The sequence below is a fragment of the Dermacentor andersoni genome, chromosome 11 (genome assembly GCF_023375885.2).
Source record: "Dermacentor andersoni chromosome 11, qqDerAnde1_hic_scaffold, whole genome shotgun sequence".
Taxonomy (NCBI): domain Eukaryota; kingdom Metazoa; phylum Arthropoda; class Arachnida; order Ixodida; family Ixodidae; genus Dermacentor; species Dermacentor andersoni.
The window spans coordinates 112871861-112884575 of record NC_092824.1 but is presented as its reverse complement, the minus strand read 5'-3'; the positions used below and the strand labels follow the sequence as shown (position 1 = coordinate 112884575).

Sequence of the window (12715 nt, the reverse complement as noted above, 5' to 3'; positions counted from 1 at the left end):
AAAACGCTAAAAACAAAAAGTGAAGCCAGCTCGATAAAATAAACGTTTAAAAATCTTTTACCAGCAATAATAATCTGTAAAATTGAACTATTGTCCAAATTTAACCATATTTTGCAAATCTGAATTTGCAGCTAATAGATTATGCAGTCCTGAGAGTTTCTGACGATCAGCAGACGATATTAACTCGATCCGGGTCGTTGAACCATGTAGCCGCGACCATTGTTGATCGCGATCGAGAAATCTGATCTGGATCAGCCCCGATCGCGATCAGAAGTGTACGTGTGACACCGGTATAAGACGCCTATCGCAGAGCGGCGTGGTGGTTCGTGGCTGAAAGGTAGCGCGCTCGAATCTATCTGGCGCCGAAGCATAATAGCTGTTTTACACGGGTAGTTTTGCACGCAGGAGTTTCGCGGTATAAGTACAAAAGTATGGACGTACCGAGAGTTGGAACAGCCTATAATAGGTATAGAATGTGTAGTCTCGATCATACTGAACGTGAACACGACTTAAACGCTTCTCCTGTGGAGAGTGCTAGTGAGTTTTGATTGGGACGTATGAAAATAAGCTAAATTCAACTTTCAAAGCCATTCGTTGTCTGCGCCTTGCAGTAAGAGTTTGGTAAGGTTGGACCGCTAGAAATGTGCCTTCACTGTACGGCTTAAGCCTTATGGGGCTGCACTACAGCGAGGAAAAAAGACAGAACATGCAACAAAACAAACACATAGCATAAGGGTACATTGACAAACGCTGAACACAATTTTTGTTAGAAGTCGTACATATTATGTACATGTATTATCCGGTGACGTGGTACCCGAAACGACCAATCGAGACTAAATTATTAAATTAAAACGTGATCGGAAAGGAAGAGAAAACAAAACTAGAAAAATAGATAGATAATCTAGACAGTTATCACATGTCCAGTTTCGATGCATTCTTTTATGTGGTATGTCAGCAGAAATGCACCTAAATTGTGTGTTTATTAAAAAAGATTTGGTTTGCTTCTTTTGCTACAAGTTTAACGCGCTGCTAAACCAAATGCATAATCATTCAGCAGAAAGGTATAGATCTCATTGAAAAAAAAACACAAATAAACAAAGCGTTGACAGCCATGGGTACGGTAGTGCTTGTCCCACTTGAACAGTGCTAAAGAATTAAAATGCGAACAGCACCGAAGAGCTATACGAATGTCTTTTATGAGTAATTACATAAAAACGCAACATGTATTCACTCTGTAGCCGGTTCAGAAAGAAGTGAATAATGAAAAACCCAAGACAATACAAGTCGGCAGTGTGACAAATTTTGTCAAGCTGGCACATAGTTACGTACACTGATGTTCTTGCCCACACAGACATACAGCGTCACACTGTGCATTCTGTCACCCAATCACAACTTTTAATGATGGTGAATAGTCGAAAGAGGATTGTCGCTTTAAGCCGACGTTTCGGCTTGCCTGTGTCAGCCCTGACGCATACAAGTCTCCTTGTCGAAATGCTGGCTTAAAGCAACATTCCTTGTTCGACTACTCATCATCATTTCAAGTTTCATTCTTCGTTTGAACTTCTGTCTTGTTCCAGTCACAACTTGTAATACAGTCTGGTCTCAGGTAGCGCAGCAGTACATTTATGGCCGCTATAGCACTGGTGTCCGTGTAGGCCCAGGTCCAAGAGGTTTGATTTCTGTGATTGGACGATTGTCCAGCTAGTCTAATGTGGAGGATAGCGCTTACCTTTGCTGGTTGGAGCGAAGGCACTCGCAAAGAAGGGGGCGCGATCGGAGCGTGGCACCCGAAAAAGTCACAAAGGAAACCGTTGGCCGTATTCCTATAAGAAATGAGTGTCTATTTGAAGACGCTAAGGGGGCAGCAAAGTTGTAAATTGAGATACACGAAACGAAGACGCACATAAAAAAAAAACATAATAACTGTGGCAGTGGATAGCAGGTACGCGCGAAAGCAGGTCAACTAGTATATTACTTATCCACGTTAGATCACAGTTTAATACTGTTGCTCCATTCGTAGCCAATTTCCTTTCCATGTGACAATACAGAGCACTGGTGTTACAGGGCCTGTCATTTTTACCGGAACACAAGGCAAAATACGATCGGTGTCTAATAAACTACAGACCAGCACTAACCCTCTTGTCGATGATGCTCCAACGAGTTCGCGTGCGAGCGCCTTCCGACAAACTTCGTCAGCTGTCTTGCTAGGCCTGCTACGCGTATTTTGAAATGTGAACGACATTTAGCCCACTTCAGCCACTTTGCGTCCGTTTATATAGCTTCTTTACGCCACTCTTCAATTAAAAAATAAACACCGCTTAATATTTTATCAGTGCAGGACACAGACGAACCCGCGCCAGACGGGTTACGCGACAATAGCAGCCCGACGTTGCTGCGCTGCGTCACGGACGCTCGTGGGCAGCAAGTGATTACTACTTCACAGATTTAGCACGCATCTCACAGACCACGCATCTCACAGGCCACGCATCTCACAGGCCACGCGTCTCACAGGCCACGCAAAAGGCGGGGTACTTCGACTTCGCGGGCGCCCCCCTAGAGGGCGCTGCGTGTCTAGAGGGAAACTGCCGGAGCGGAGCATGGCTGCAGTGCACGGCTCATACATGACGCGTTTCTGTGGTAGCAGTCTTTATTTGAGTCCCTACACATGGTGCCCCAGCAAATTTTAGCCAGAGTAAAAAAAAAAAAAAAAGCGAATGCCAAGTAGCTGGACAGAACCAATGTAATGTTTGCCGTCACTTGGAGATACTCAAGCTATTTTTTATCATTCCGACTGGTAAGGTGACTTGTCTAAATAATTATTTAATTAATAATTAATTAATTAATTAAGATTTGATATGTTATAGATAGATTAAAAGTGTAAATGAGAAAATTGTAGAGTGACATGAAAAACTCACGATACAGCTTTCTGTTGCTCGAAACGTGCTACATAAAAGTGGTTTTCCGAGCGTGAAAGAAGCCCGCGAATACATGCAATGTGCCTCGAGCAGCCAGTCGCGCGGCAATTTTGCGCGCATTTGGGGGCTTTTTTCCCTTTCGGAAAAACACGTTTGTGTAGCACGTATTGAGCAACAGAAAGCTGTATCGGCAGTTTTTCATGTCGCTCTTCAATTTTCGCATTGAGACACTTATACTAATTAATATATTCAATACAATTATGGGGTTTTACGTGCCAAAACCACTTTCTGATTATGAGGCCCACCGTAGTGGGGAACTCCGGGAAGTTCGACCACCTGGCGTTCTTTAACGTGCACCTAAATCTAAGTACACGGGTGTTTTCGCATTTCGCCCCCATCGAAATGCGGCCGCCGTGGCCGGGATTCGATCCCGCGACCTCGCGCTCAGCAGCCTTAAGATATTTAATAATTTGATAAGAAGAAGCTGTATCGGGAGTTCTTCATGTCGCTCTACAATTTTCTCATTGAGACTTTTAATCTAATCAAAATATTAGGAAGTTGATTAAGTTGATTAAGACTAATGATCTAACTATCCAGAATAACAAAAAAAAAATAGTTTGAGTATTTCTAAGCGACAGCAAACAACATTACTTTGGCACTGTCCAGCTACCTGGCATTCGCATATTTTTGAACTCTGACTAAAGTTAGCTGGGACACCCTGCATATTCAAATGACAGCTTTTATTTCGAAAGATGAGTCTTTCCAGCTTGTAACAAGAGCGTTCCCTAGCTGCCGACTGCAATCCATTCTTTCATCATAACTACACCTCAGGCTGCCGAGATGACTGCATATCTGACCACGGAACAGGCTCTCGCTGATTATCTCGACCTGGTCGTCTGGCTAAAGAACAATATCAAAGGTGCGCAAAACAGCAGGGTGGCCGCTTTTGGCGGTCATCACGCAGCCATGCTGGCCACCTGGTTCCGGGCAAAGTACCCGCACACTGTGAGGGCGTGAGTATATATTTATTCAGTGTGTTTCACGTAACCTGAGAAGTTTAAATATATGTAAATGCCACGTAGCTGGACCGAACCAAGGTAATATTGTTTGCCATCGCTGGAGATACTCAAATTGTTTATTTTTGCATTCCGCCTAATTAAACCATTAGGCTTAATGAATTAATAAACTTCTCAATTATTATAGTTAGACGAAAAGTGCCAAGAAGAAAAATGTAGAGCTACATGAGAAACTCCCGATACAGCTTTCTGTAGCTCAACACGTGCTACATAAATGTGTTTATCCGAGCGTGAAAGCAGCCTCGACCGCAGATATCTACGGATAGTGCTACTTAAGAAAAACACTGAATATGCTAGGTGTTTGTGACCATAGCCAATATCACCGTACGCACATACTATAGTAAATAATAAAGATCCGAACTCTAGGCTGCTTGATCAAGCAGCAAAATATTCAGCTTTTGTCTCGGATCTTATATGATTGAACTATTGCGTTAGTGTACACATACTTCAAATGCTGCAGCAGGACGCAGCAATCTAGGACGGAAAACCAACACCATTAACTACTACATGATGTGTTCAGTTGAACAAAACAGTTTTCATAAAAAACGTTCAGCATTGGCAGCTTTGTCCAACTATATGGATGTGCTTCGGTGCACGAAGCCTGTGCCATTTTATCGATTAATGAGTTTTTTAGGCGGCTAGCAAACAGCACGGCAACAGATTAGCTTATACGAGCTGTTGCGTCAATGTACTTTTCTAAGGGACGTGGAGTGTACATTAAGGCTAATTTGGCAGCACCGAAGGTCAAGTGACAGGAATAATTGATATACATACGTGCCCTCAAGTGGATAGCATTGTTGAGTCTGCACTGTGAAGCTCACGTGACAAGGGATAAAAGGAGAAAAAAAAATGTGTAGGTCAACTACGATTCCTCTTCGCCATGCAGCGCCCTGGCGAGCAGTGCTCCCTTCAAAATGTTCTCTCAAGCCACCAGATGCAACACTTACTACAAGGCTGTGACGGCCGTCTACAAGAAGACGTCGAAGCATTGCCCCAATGAGGTCAAAAGGCTATGGCCCATCCTTCATGGTTTGGGATCTACAGGTAGTTTTCCTATAGCATGCCCTTTCTCGCACTTAGGCAAAACAATAGAAAGCTTGTGCGCCACATTGCTATGAGGATCGTATAATCTATCTGCAATCTTTGTAAAATCTGTCTGCAATCAATCAATCAATCAATCAATCAATCAATCAATCAATCAATCAATCAATCAATCAATCAATCAATCAATCAATCAATCAATCAATCAATCAATCAATCAAATGGATTACAAGAAAGACGCAGTTCAATGAACGCAGTACATTCTGAGCTCTTCCGGGTGTCTTTCTCTCTCTTTTTTCTTGCGCAGCATTACAAAAACAAACATCTGCCCAAATCATTTCGCCGTTTATCAATGCAGAAAGTGGCTACGACGAACTTCGAACTCTAATCGAATGAATTCATTTGTTCCTTGTGCTTAGATTTAAGAATTTAATCCAAACTCGTGCGGCCAAATTCTATGCTTCCTGGTTTGCTCAGAACAAGCACAGCGACCCGCCCGATTCGGCTATGGCCTTGCGCTGCTAAGCACGAGCCCGAGGGTTCGATTCCCCGTCGGCGTTGCCGCATTTCGGTGGGGGCGAAATTTGAGAACGCTCGTGTACAGTGCATTCCGGGCTCACTGAAGAACCCCAGCTTGTGAAAATTATTCCTGTGTTCCCCACTGCGGTGTGTGTTATAATGAGATCGCGGTTTTGGCACGTAAAACTCCACAATTATATCTTAACTTTACAGTCGAAATGATTATTTCTTACGACTGGTGGTCCCGGGATCAAATTCCGGATGTGCCTTTCATCAATAACGAAGTTTTCGTCACAAGGAAACCACACATTTCTTTAAGTATACGCTGAAGTAATTTAGATTTTCCTTTTCACGATGACAAAATTTGCACCAGGCATTCACTTTTAGTTGCAAGGTCCTGGGGATAGCCAGAGACCAGCCTTGACGATGTAGTTCTCTTTTTGGCTTTTACCTCGCTTTCTATAGTATCTCGCTAGTACAATCATGAGACAGAAATTTTATCGCAATTTTTCTGGGGTTTATTATTACAGAAAGGTTATCTAAAAAACGGTAGATTATGTGCACTCCGAGGTCCCTTTGAGAGAACCTTCAACGCAATTCGAGCAGTGCTAGTTATAAATTCCAAATATATTTTCCCTTGTTTGAGCTTGTCTTGGCCTCAAACAGCAATAATCTATCTTGCCTGAATTTTGTGTCCTAAGCACACTGCACTCGTTGTAGTTTCTGGCCAAGAACGCCATGTCATGCTGATAAGCGCACGCCATTAGTGACCTGAAAGCACCGGACACGCAGCGTTAAAGAAAGGAAATGAATGCAAGATGAATGATTATTGTTTGGTGGCAGGATACGACCCAAAGGGTGATAATTTTTCTGATAATGTTTCTATGGTAATCTGGAAGGAAGTTAATTCACATCAGACCTGATGGGACTTTCATGGCGCTGAAGTGCATGCCTTAAGAAGCACCATGGAGTCGTAGGTAACTAGGAGTTGTCTACGCACTGTAGCCCTTTGACACAAGGCCCGCTGTGACCCCCTTGAGACATAGAATTCTGCCAACTGCTATTATTTGATCTTTAAGCCGTGCCGCGATTTCTGATACGCAGTTCTCAATTATATTGTAGTACCTGTATAGGAGGCTATGGTTCAATTATTTCAAATTTTAAATGACATGAGACCACCCTACAAAGTGATTCTTAAAACTGAGAGGAAAGACAACAACCCACATTGGCACCATAGTTGACACAACTCAAGCTGTGCGTAATAGACGCTATACTTTTCTTTTTTTTTTCGTCTTTTTCTGCGTTTGCCTTTCAGAGGAAGGATGCCACAAACTAGGGCAGAAATTTAATCTTTGTCAGCGCTTGAGCTCCAGCCACTTTCCCGCTTTCCGGAACTGGATTCGTGACACCCTCATCGGTGTCGCACTGGTTAACTACCCCTATCCGTCATGGCGGGTGCCGCCTCACCCAGTGAAGGTCAGTACATCGCTAGCCGACTTTGCCGTAAGCATCGTTAGGAGGTCTTAAAATGAGGCAGCTCTAGTGGTATTAGATACAATAGCTCAAGGCAGGCTCATAGTATTCTAAACAGGGTATATTAGTGCACAATGCTAGAACAGGCACAGTCAAACTCTTTGCAAAACGTTTAAAAACATACACGTAACGTTAATTGCTTATGTTTGTTGCAATCAGTGAGGCATTCTTACGTAAATATAATGCCATAGAGCATTCGAAGGAACTAAGGATAGCAGTCTGTCATCCTTTTGATGAAGGTGCATTAAAAAAGAACTGAATATTTACAGAGGTTTTACCATGGGTTGCTACACCAACTTGAATTCTGGTGCTTGCACTTCCGTTTGAAAAGTGCATGAATTTTGGCGAAAAAATAAACACATTGAATCTTGTTTCCAGGTGGTATGCAATCGCTTAAGAAAATCCGAAAGAAACGATAGCCGTTTGATCGACGCGGCAGTCGAGGCAGTCGGCTTCTTTCGGAACGCCACAGGTAAAACTGCCTGCTACACTGTGCCGGCTACTCCAGAGAGCTCTGCATGGCTTTTTCAGGTACGCCAATCATAATAAATTTATTACTTAAAGGTTAAGGTACACAATCGTGGTACGGGACGACTGTCTCCGCCTCCTCACTCATAAACTTCATAGGCCCTCATAAGAGGTTGGTTTATCACCTTTTAGGAGGTTTTTTTTTTCAGTCAGCCTAGATTCACACCATAACTCGAAATGAACATTGGAGCAAAATGTGTGGTTTAGGTCAACCAGCGAAACAGTCCTTTATTCTGTTTGCTGCTAATGAGATTTCAGCCGAAACTACGTTGGCGCTGTCACCCTTTAGCTAGAGCATCTGTACCGTTGGCTTACGACTCAGAAATATTTATTTTAGTAATGGGCAATGACTCAAGTAGTGACAGCCGTTTGCCCAAATCTTTCTTTCATTTAGCAATTCCAAAACTGCGTTCATTAGCCCTACCTACAATTTCACCAATGGTATAGACTGTGTATAGTCGAGTCTTCGTGTTGTATAAGACAATAAACTACAAGTGTAATTTTAGAGCCGCAGAAAGTTCCGTTTCGTAACAGTGTGTCACCTGCCACTAATTTGTTGCGAAGTCGGACGCTTTCAGTGTATCCACTAAGGGAGGTTCGTGAGTACGAGGCGCTTGCGGGTTCAAACTAACAGTGGGCCGGGTGTATACAGTGTGCTCCACTGTTAAAGGGAACGCTCCAATGAGCGGCTCTAAGTTTCTGGAGGTCTGACTACAAGTACCCGCGGTAGATATGTCACAGGTGTGTAGAAAGCTGTCCTCATCCCACCTACCGCAAGTCATCTGCTGCAGAGCCAGACGATTGACAGCAGCTCATTTTTGCAATAAAATATGAAAGTTACACGACTTACTTAATTATAAATCGATCCAGTATTCTTAAAAATGCTTTGGGAAGCTAGGAGCGCATACTTATAATCTCTAACAAACAAGATTGATCGATAATTTAATGAACGAAACTAAGCGCCAACCAGCGCACCAGCCCCCGTCAACACTACAGAATCCGACCCCCGTTTCAGTCGCTAAAAAAGCATTCAACGAAGATGACATTTCAAGTACAGGTTATGGGGTCATCTGCACATTCCAGGACACTCGACCAATCTTTGAAGGAATCGAATATAAGATGCTCTAATCACGTACACTGATTCGATACATAAATATGCGTTTGGTATGCAAATGTATAATTCACGGAAACCTTTAAAATTGCTGAAAGAAAAAAAAAAAGAACAACCTTCTATAGCGCACAACTTACAACACAATCCTTTCTATGAACCTACACATACGTTTCCCTGCCATGCCTTGTCCTTTGCATGTGCTACATTTTGTCTTGTCCCACGGCTTTGTGTTTCAGGTTCTCCAAGGACGCATTACCAACTGGTCCAAAGCACATGTTGTATCCTAGCCTACTTTACTCGGCCATTGCTGAAATTAATCAAGTTAACACAATTCACGATCAGGTCGCGGAAACTCTTTTTCGGCAGAACTTGCTTACCTTGACCTCCAAGTTTAATTTTCGAACTTTCTGGCGTTGACCTTCTATTCATTCTAGTCACGTCACTGAACACCCTAAATCTCTCCTTGACTGCTGTGTCTGAGACCTTGACTTTCCACCTGAGATGTGATAGCCTCCCAGACGCTTTCCTTTGCTTTGTTCTTTTGGTTCGCTTCAAATGGTTTAAGAGAAAATCGAGCGCCTCGTTTCCCATTGTTCTGCTGACTCGTCCTGTAAGAAAGATTCACTACCCTGCGCAGCAATGCACCGAATTCGCTCTTCCCTTGTGCGGGGACGGCGTAGCGGACATGTTCTACCCGACCGAGTGGGACTACGTCAAATTCTATCAGAAGTGTCGTCTGCTGTTCGGCGTCGAATCAAGCGTCGACAGACTCGTCCGGGCACTGGGAGGTGCCAACCTGTGTGGAACGTCGAGAGTGTTCTTCACGTGAGTACAACGCTAAATTTGCGGCGGGAATTTCTTTTTTTTCGTAGACTACATTGATTTAAAACCATGTCAAAACATCGCATGCGACGAAACAGCCGAAACAGACAAAACAATGAGTTGCTTTTTTTATGTCCTCGCCTGCTACATCTGGTTAAGATTTAGACATGACAAGGTAGTCGCCTACATAGGCTGGTCTCGACATACTCGTCACATAGCCCCTGTAGCAGGTCACTTAGCACGTTAGTCAGGCTAGGTCCTATTTATGCACACGCCTTTTTTATGGACGGACAAATTTCCTTGGAAGCTTATCAGGAAAGAAAGCCGGTAGAACGTTAGTACTGTTCAAAAGCTATCCAGGCTCGTTCCACTGCCATTCTGAACTTTAACGAGGCCATGCCCATAAAGACTTGTACTACTCTGTCCTACGCCGCTCTGCTGGAGACTGTCAGCGACAGCATTGACAGGTCAGCGCATTGTCTAGCCTGGGTCACTCGTCCTGCTATCTGCGTTGTTTCGTCATAATGAATGTAAACCAAACTAGCCCAGCTCAGTATCTTCGTGCGTTTCTATGCAGTTATGTCCTAACACTAATATTGAATGACACATTGATCACATACATGCGGTTGGAATCTCATTCTGCAAGACTTATAATTTCTAAAACTAATTCATTCTAAGAACCCCTGAGCAGTGGAATTATCCTGCTGCGTTCACTACGGATAGAAAAGGCTACCATTGTTTCAAAGCAAACGAACTTGATAGATTATTCTTTTATTTGGCTGGCATCATAATTTCGAACTGTGTTCTGTTATTTGTTTTCTTATGGTCTCTTTTCGAATTAACTGCCCTTTTTCAGAGCTTGCGCTGTGTTGATATATCAAGATCGTCTCTCGTGATCTTACGTATTTCTCTTGAAGCACTTCTTTCTGCTTCGGCAGTGAGGGTACACTAAACAAACAAACAAACAAACAAACAAACAAACAAACAAACAAACAAACAAACAAACAAACAAACAAACAAACAAACAAACAAACAAACAAACAAACAAACAAACAAACAAACAAACAAACAAACAAACAAACAAACAAAATAAATAAATAAATAAATAAATAAATAAATAAATAAATAAATAAATAAAAGTCAAGTGTCGACCGGAACGCACTGGAACTGATTCTATTACGTGACAACCATACTTTGCCTCATTTTTGTTTACTACTTACCTGACATGTTAAAAAATATATGAAACCAAATTAACTTACAAAACGCTCGCGACATAACTATGCGTCAACGCGGCCAAATGTTCAACAAAAAATTCTATACAGATTTCACAGATTTCATACACACTGTCTTGTGCACATCGAATAAGCACGAAATACTCTCAATAAGTTACCCTCCGGTTATATCCGCATGCCGCACTGCCCGTCATTCGGAGAGCTGCAGATAGTCTACACAATATGTCAATCAGTAGCATTTACATAGAGATGCAATAATGTTATATGGTGGCGTAACGGACTTATGATGGTTTAAGCTTGCATTATGCTGTTCATCATAGTTTTCAATTTTAAATATCTTTGGTAACGATAGAAACACGTTTGAAATACCAATAATCACCAAAACTTAACTTTTTCTTGTGTATACAATAAATTTCGCTCTAATCAATTCAACGACAGACTGATACGATGATTTAAGCGCTAAAATGTATTTCCCAAAAACGAGAAAACAAGTTCACCAAACACGAGCATTTCCTTTTGATGTTACTCTTTTTTTAGAGCACGCGCCTCCAGATGCTAGCGTTGAAGAGTCCTGTAGAGACATTCGTGCTACTGACACCCATACTTTTTAGTGTATCATTCCCTCTTTGCATAAATTTTATGTCTATAGCTCATCTCACACTTCCCATGCGATTACTATAGGTTTAATACATATATAATTTACGTACTTTACATCTAATGCTTTCACGCCTTTATACAGACGCGTTACATCTACCCTTCGAAATTCACAGTTCCTGCGCCGTTGACAAGACACCGTCGTAGCCTCGGCGCTCCTTGGCCAGACCTGGCCCTTGCGCCAGTAACATCCAATAACCAATCAATCATCCATTCTGAAATTGTACATCGCGCAACATTTCGTCACGGTATGGTTGCAGGCCCTCACCTTTTTTTTTTCTCTACAGCAACGGAGATTTGGACCCGTGGTCAGCTTACGGAGTAAAGGCGTCCCCCACTAGGGTCAGCGAATACCGCGTCATCCGTGGCGGTGCCCACTGCATCGACCTGCGGTTCGCCAACCACCACTGGGACCCGCACTCACTCCGGCTGACCAGGAGGGTCGCCAAGAGAGCGTTCCGGCGATGGCTGGCGCCCTGAGCGCGCACCGGCTTCCCATGGCACTGACAATTTCGTGGTGCCCGGGAGAAAGCCCCCTGTGTCCATAATAAAGTGAGGCGTATCGAGAAGCAGCGGGCAGATGTATTGCTGGTTTTGTACATTTTGCAGCGCGCTTAGGAAAAGGAGGCTCAATAGATGTAAGCCAAACGACAGCGCTAGCTAGCACACGCCGGCACAATAATTTATATCTTCCTATACACCTGCTAACGCTACGGGGACGATGAATGGCGAATAAAGAACACCAAATAGCAGAATAAGCCGCACGTACGCACGCAGCCCTCTCCCTCCCCCTTCAATCCCACGCACGCACACACACAAACCCACAGAGAGAGAGAGAGAGAGAGAGAGAGAGAGAGATAGCGTACATCTAATCTTTTAAGAGGCGCAGGCACTTTTCCGCCCATAGGTCTGGTATGAACGTCTCTGCAGAGAGCCCAATGTCCACAGCTGATAAAAACTTAAAGTTATTCGTGCTTAGTAACCTATATAAAGGAACACCAAGGCTACAATAGGCGAAGGAGCGGAACGCCGCATAATAACTTCGCCCACGTAAGGTGGACGTGCACCCAAAGCACGGTACTCGAGGGTTAGTGCATTCCACTCCCATCGGAATGTAGCCAGCGCGTCCATCTTAACTAGCGACTTCATCCTGGGCCGCACAACGCCACAGCCACTGAATCACAGCGGCGAACAAACGGGTCTGCCTTCCACCGATAGTCAGGCGGCAGTCGATTACATTGTCATCGGCCATCATCTTCAATCGACTGAAGGACCATGCACGCC

The 12715-nt window shown here is 43.4% G+C and overlaps 1 protein-coding gene across 1 annotated transcript in view; it reads left to right on the top strand.

Annotated features, from left to right (window-relative positions):
• LOC126539515 (lysosomal Pro-X carboxypeptidase-like) overlaps positions 1 to 12000 on the top strand; it is a 19374-nt gene extending 7374 nt beyond the window's left edge. Inside the window, exons 5-10 of the mRNA XM_055075434.1 lie at positions 3747 to 3928; positions 4878 to 5035; positions 6867 to 7027; positions 7463 to 7615; positions 9361 to 9548; positions 11719 to 12000. Of these exons, the coding sequence (XP_054931409.1) occupies positions 3747 to 3928; positions 4878 to 5035; positions 6867 to 7027; positions 7463 to 7615; positions 9361 to 9548; positions 11719 to 11911 (1035 nt within the window). The 3' untranslated portion in view covers positions 11912 to 12000. The remainder of the gene's footprint in view (positions 1 to 3746; positions 3929 to 4877; positions 5036 to 6866; positions 7028 to 7462; positions 7616 to 9360; positions 9549 to 11718) is intronic.
• Positions 12001 to 12715: the final 715 nt, after the last annotated feature.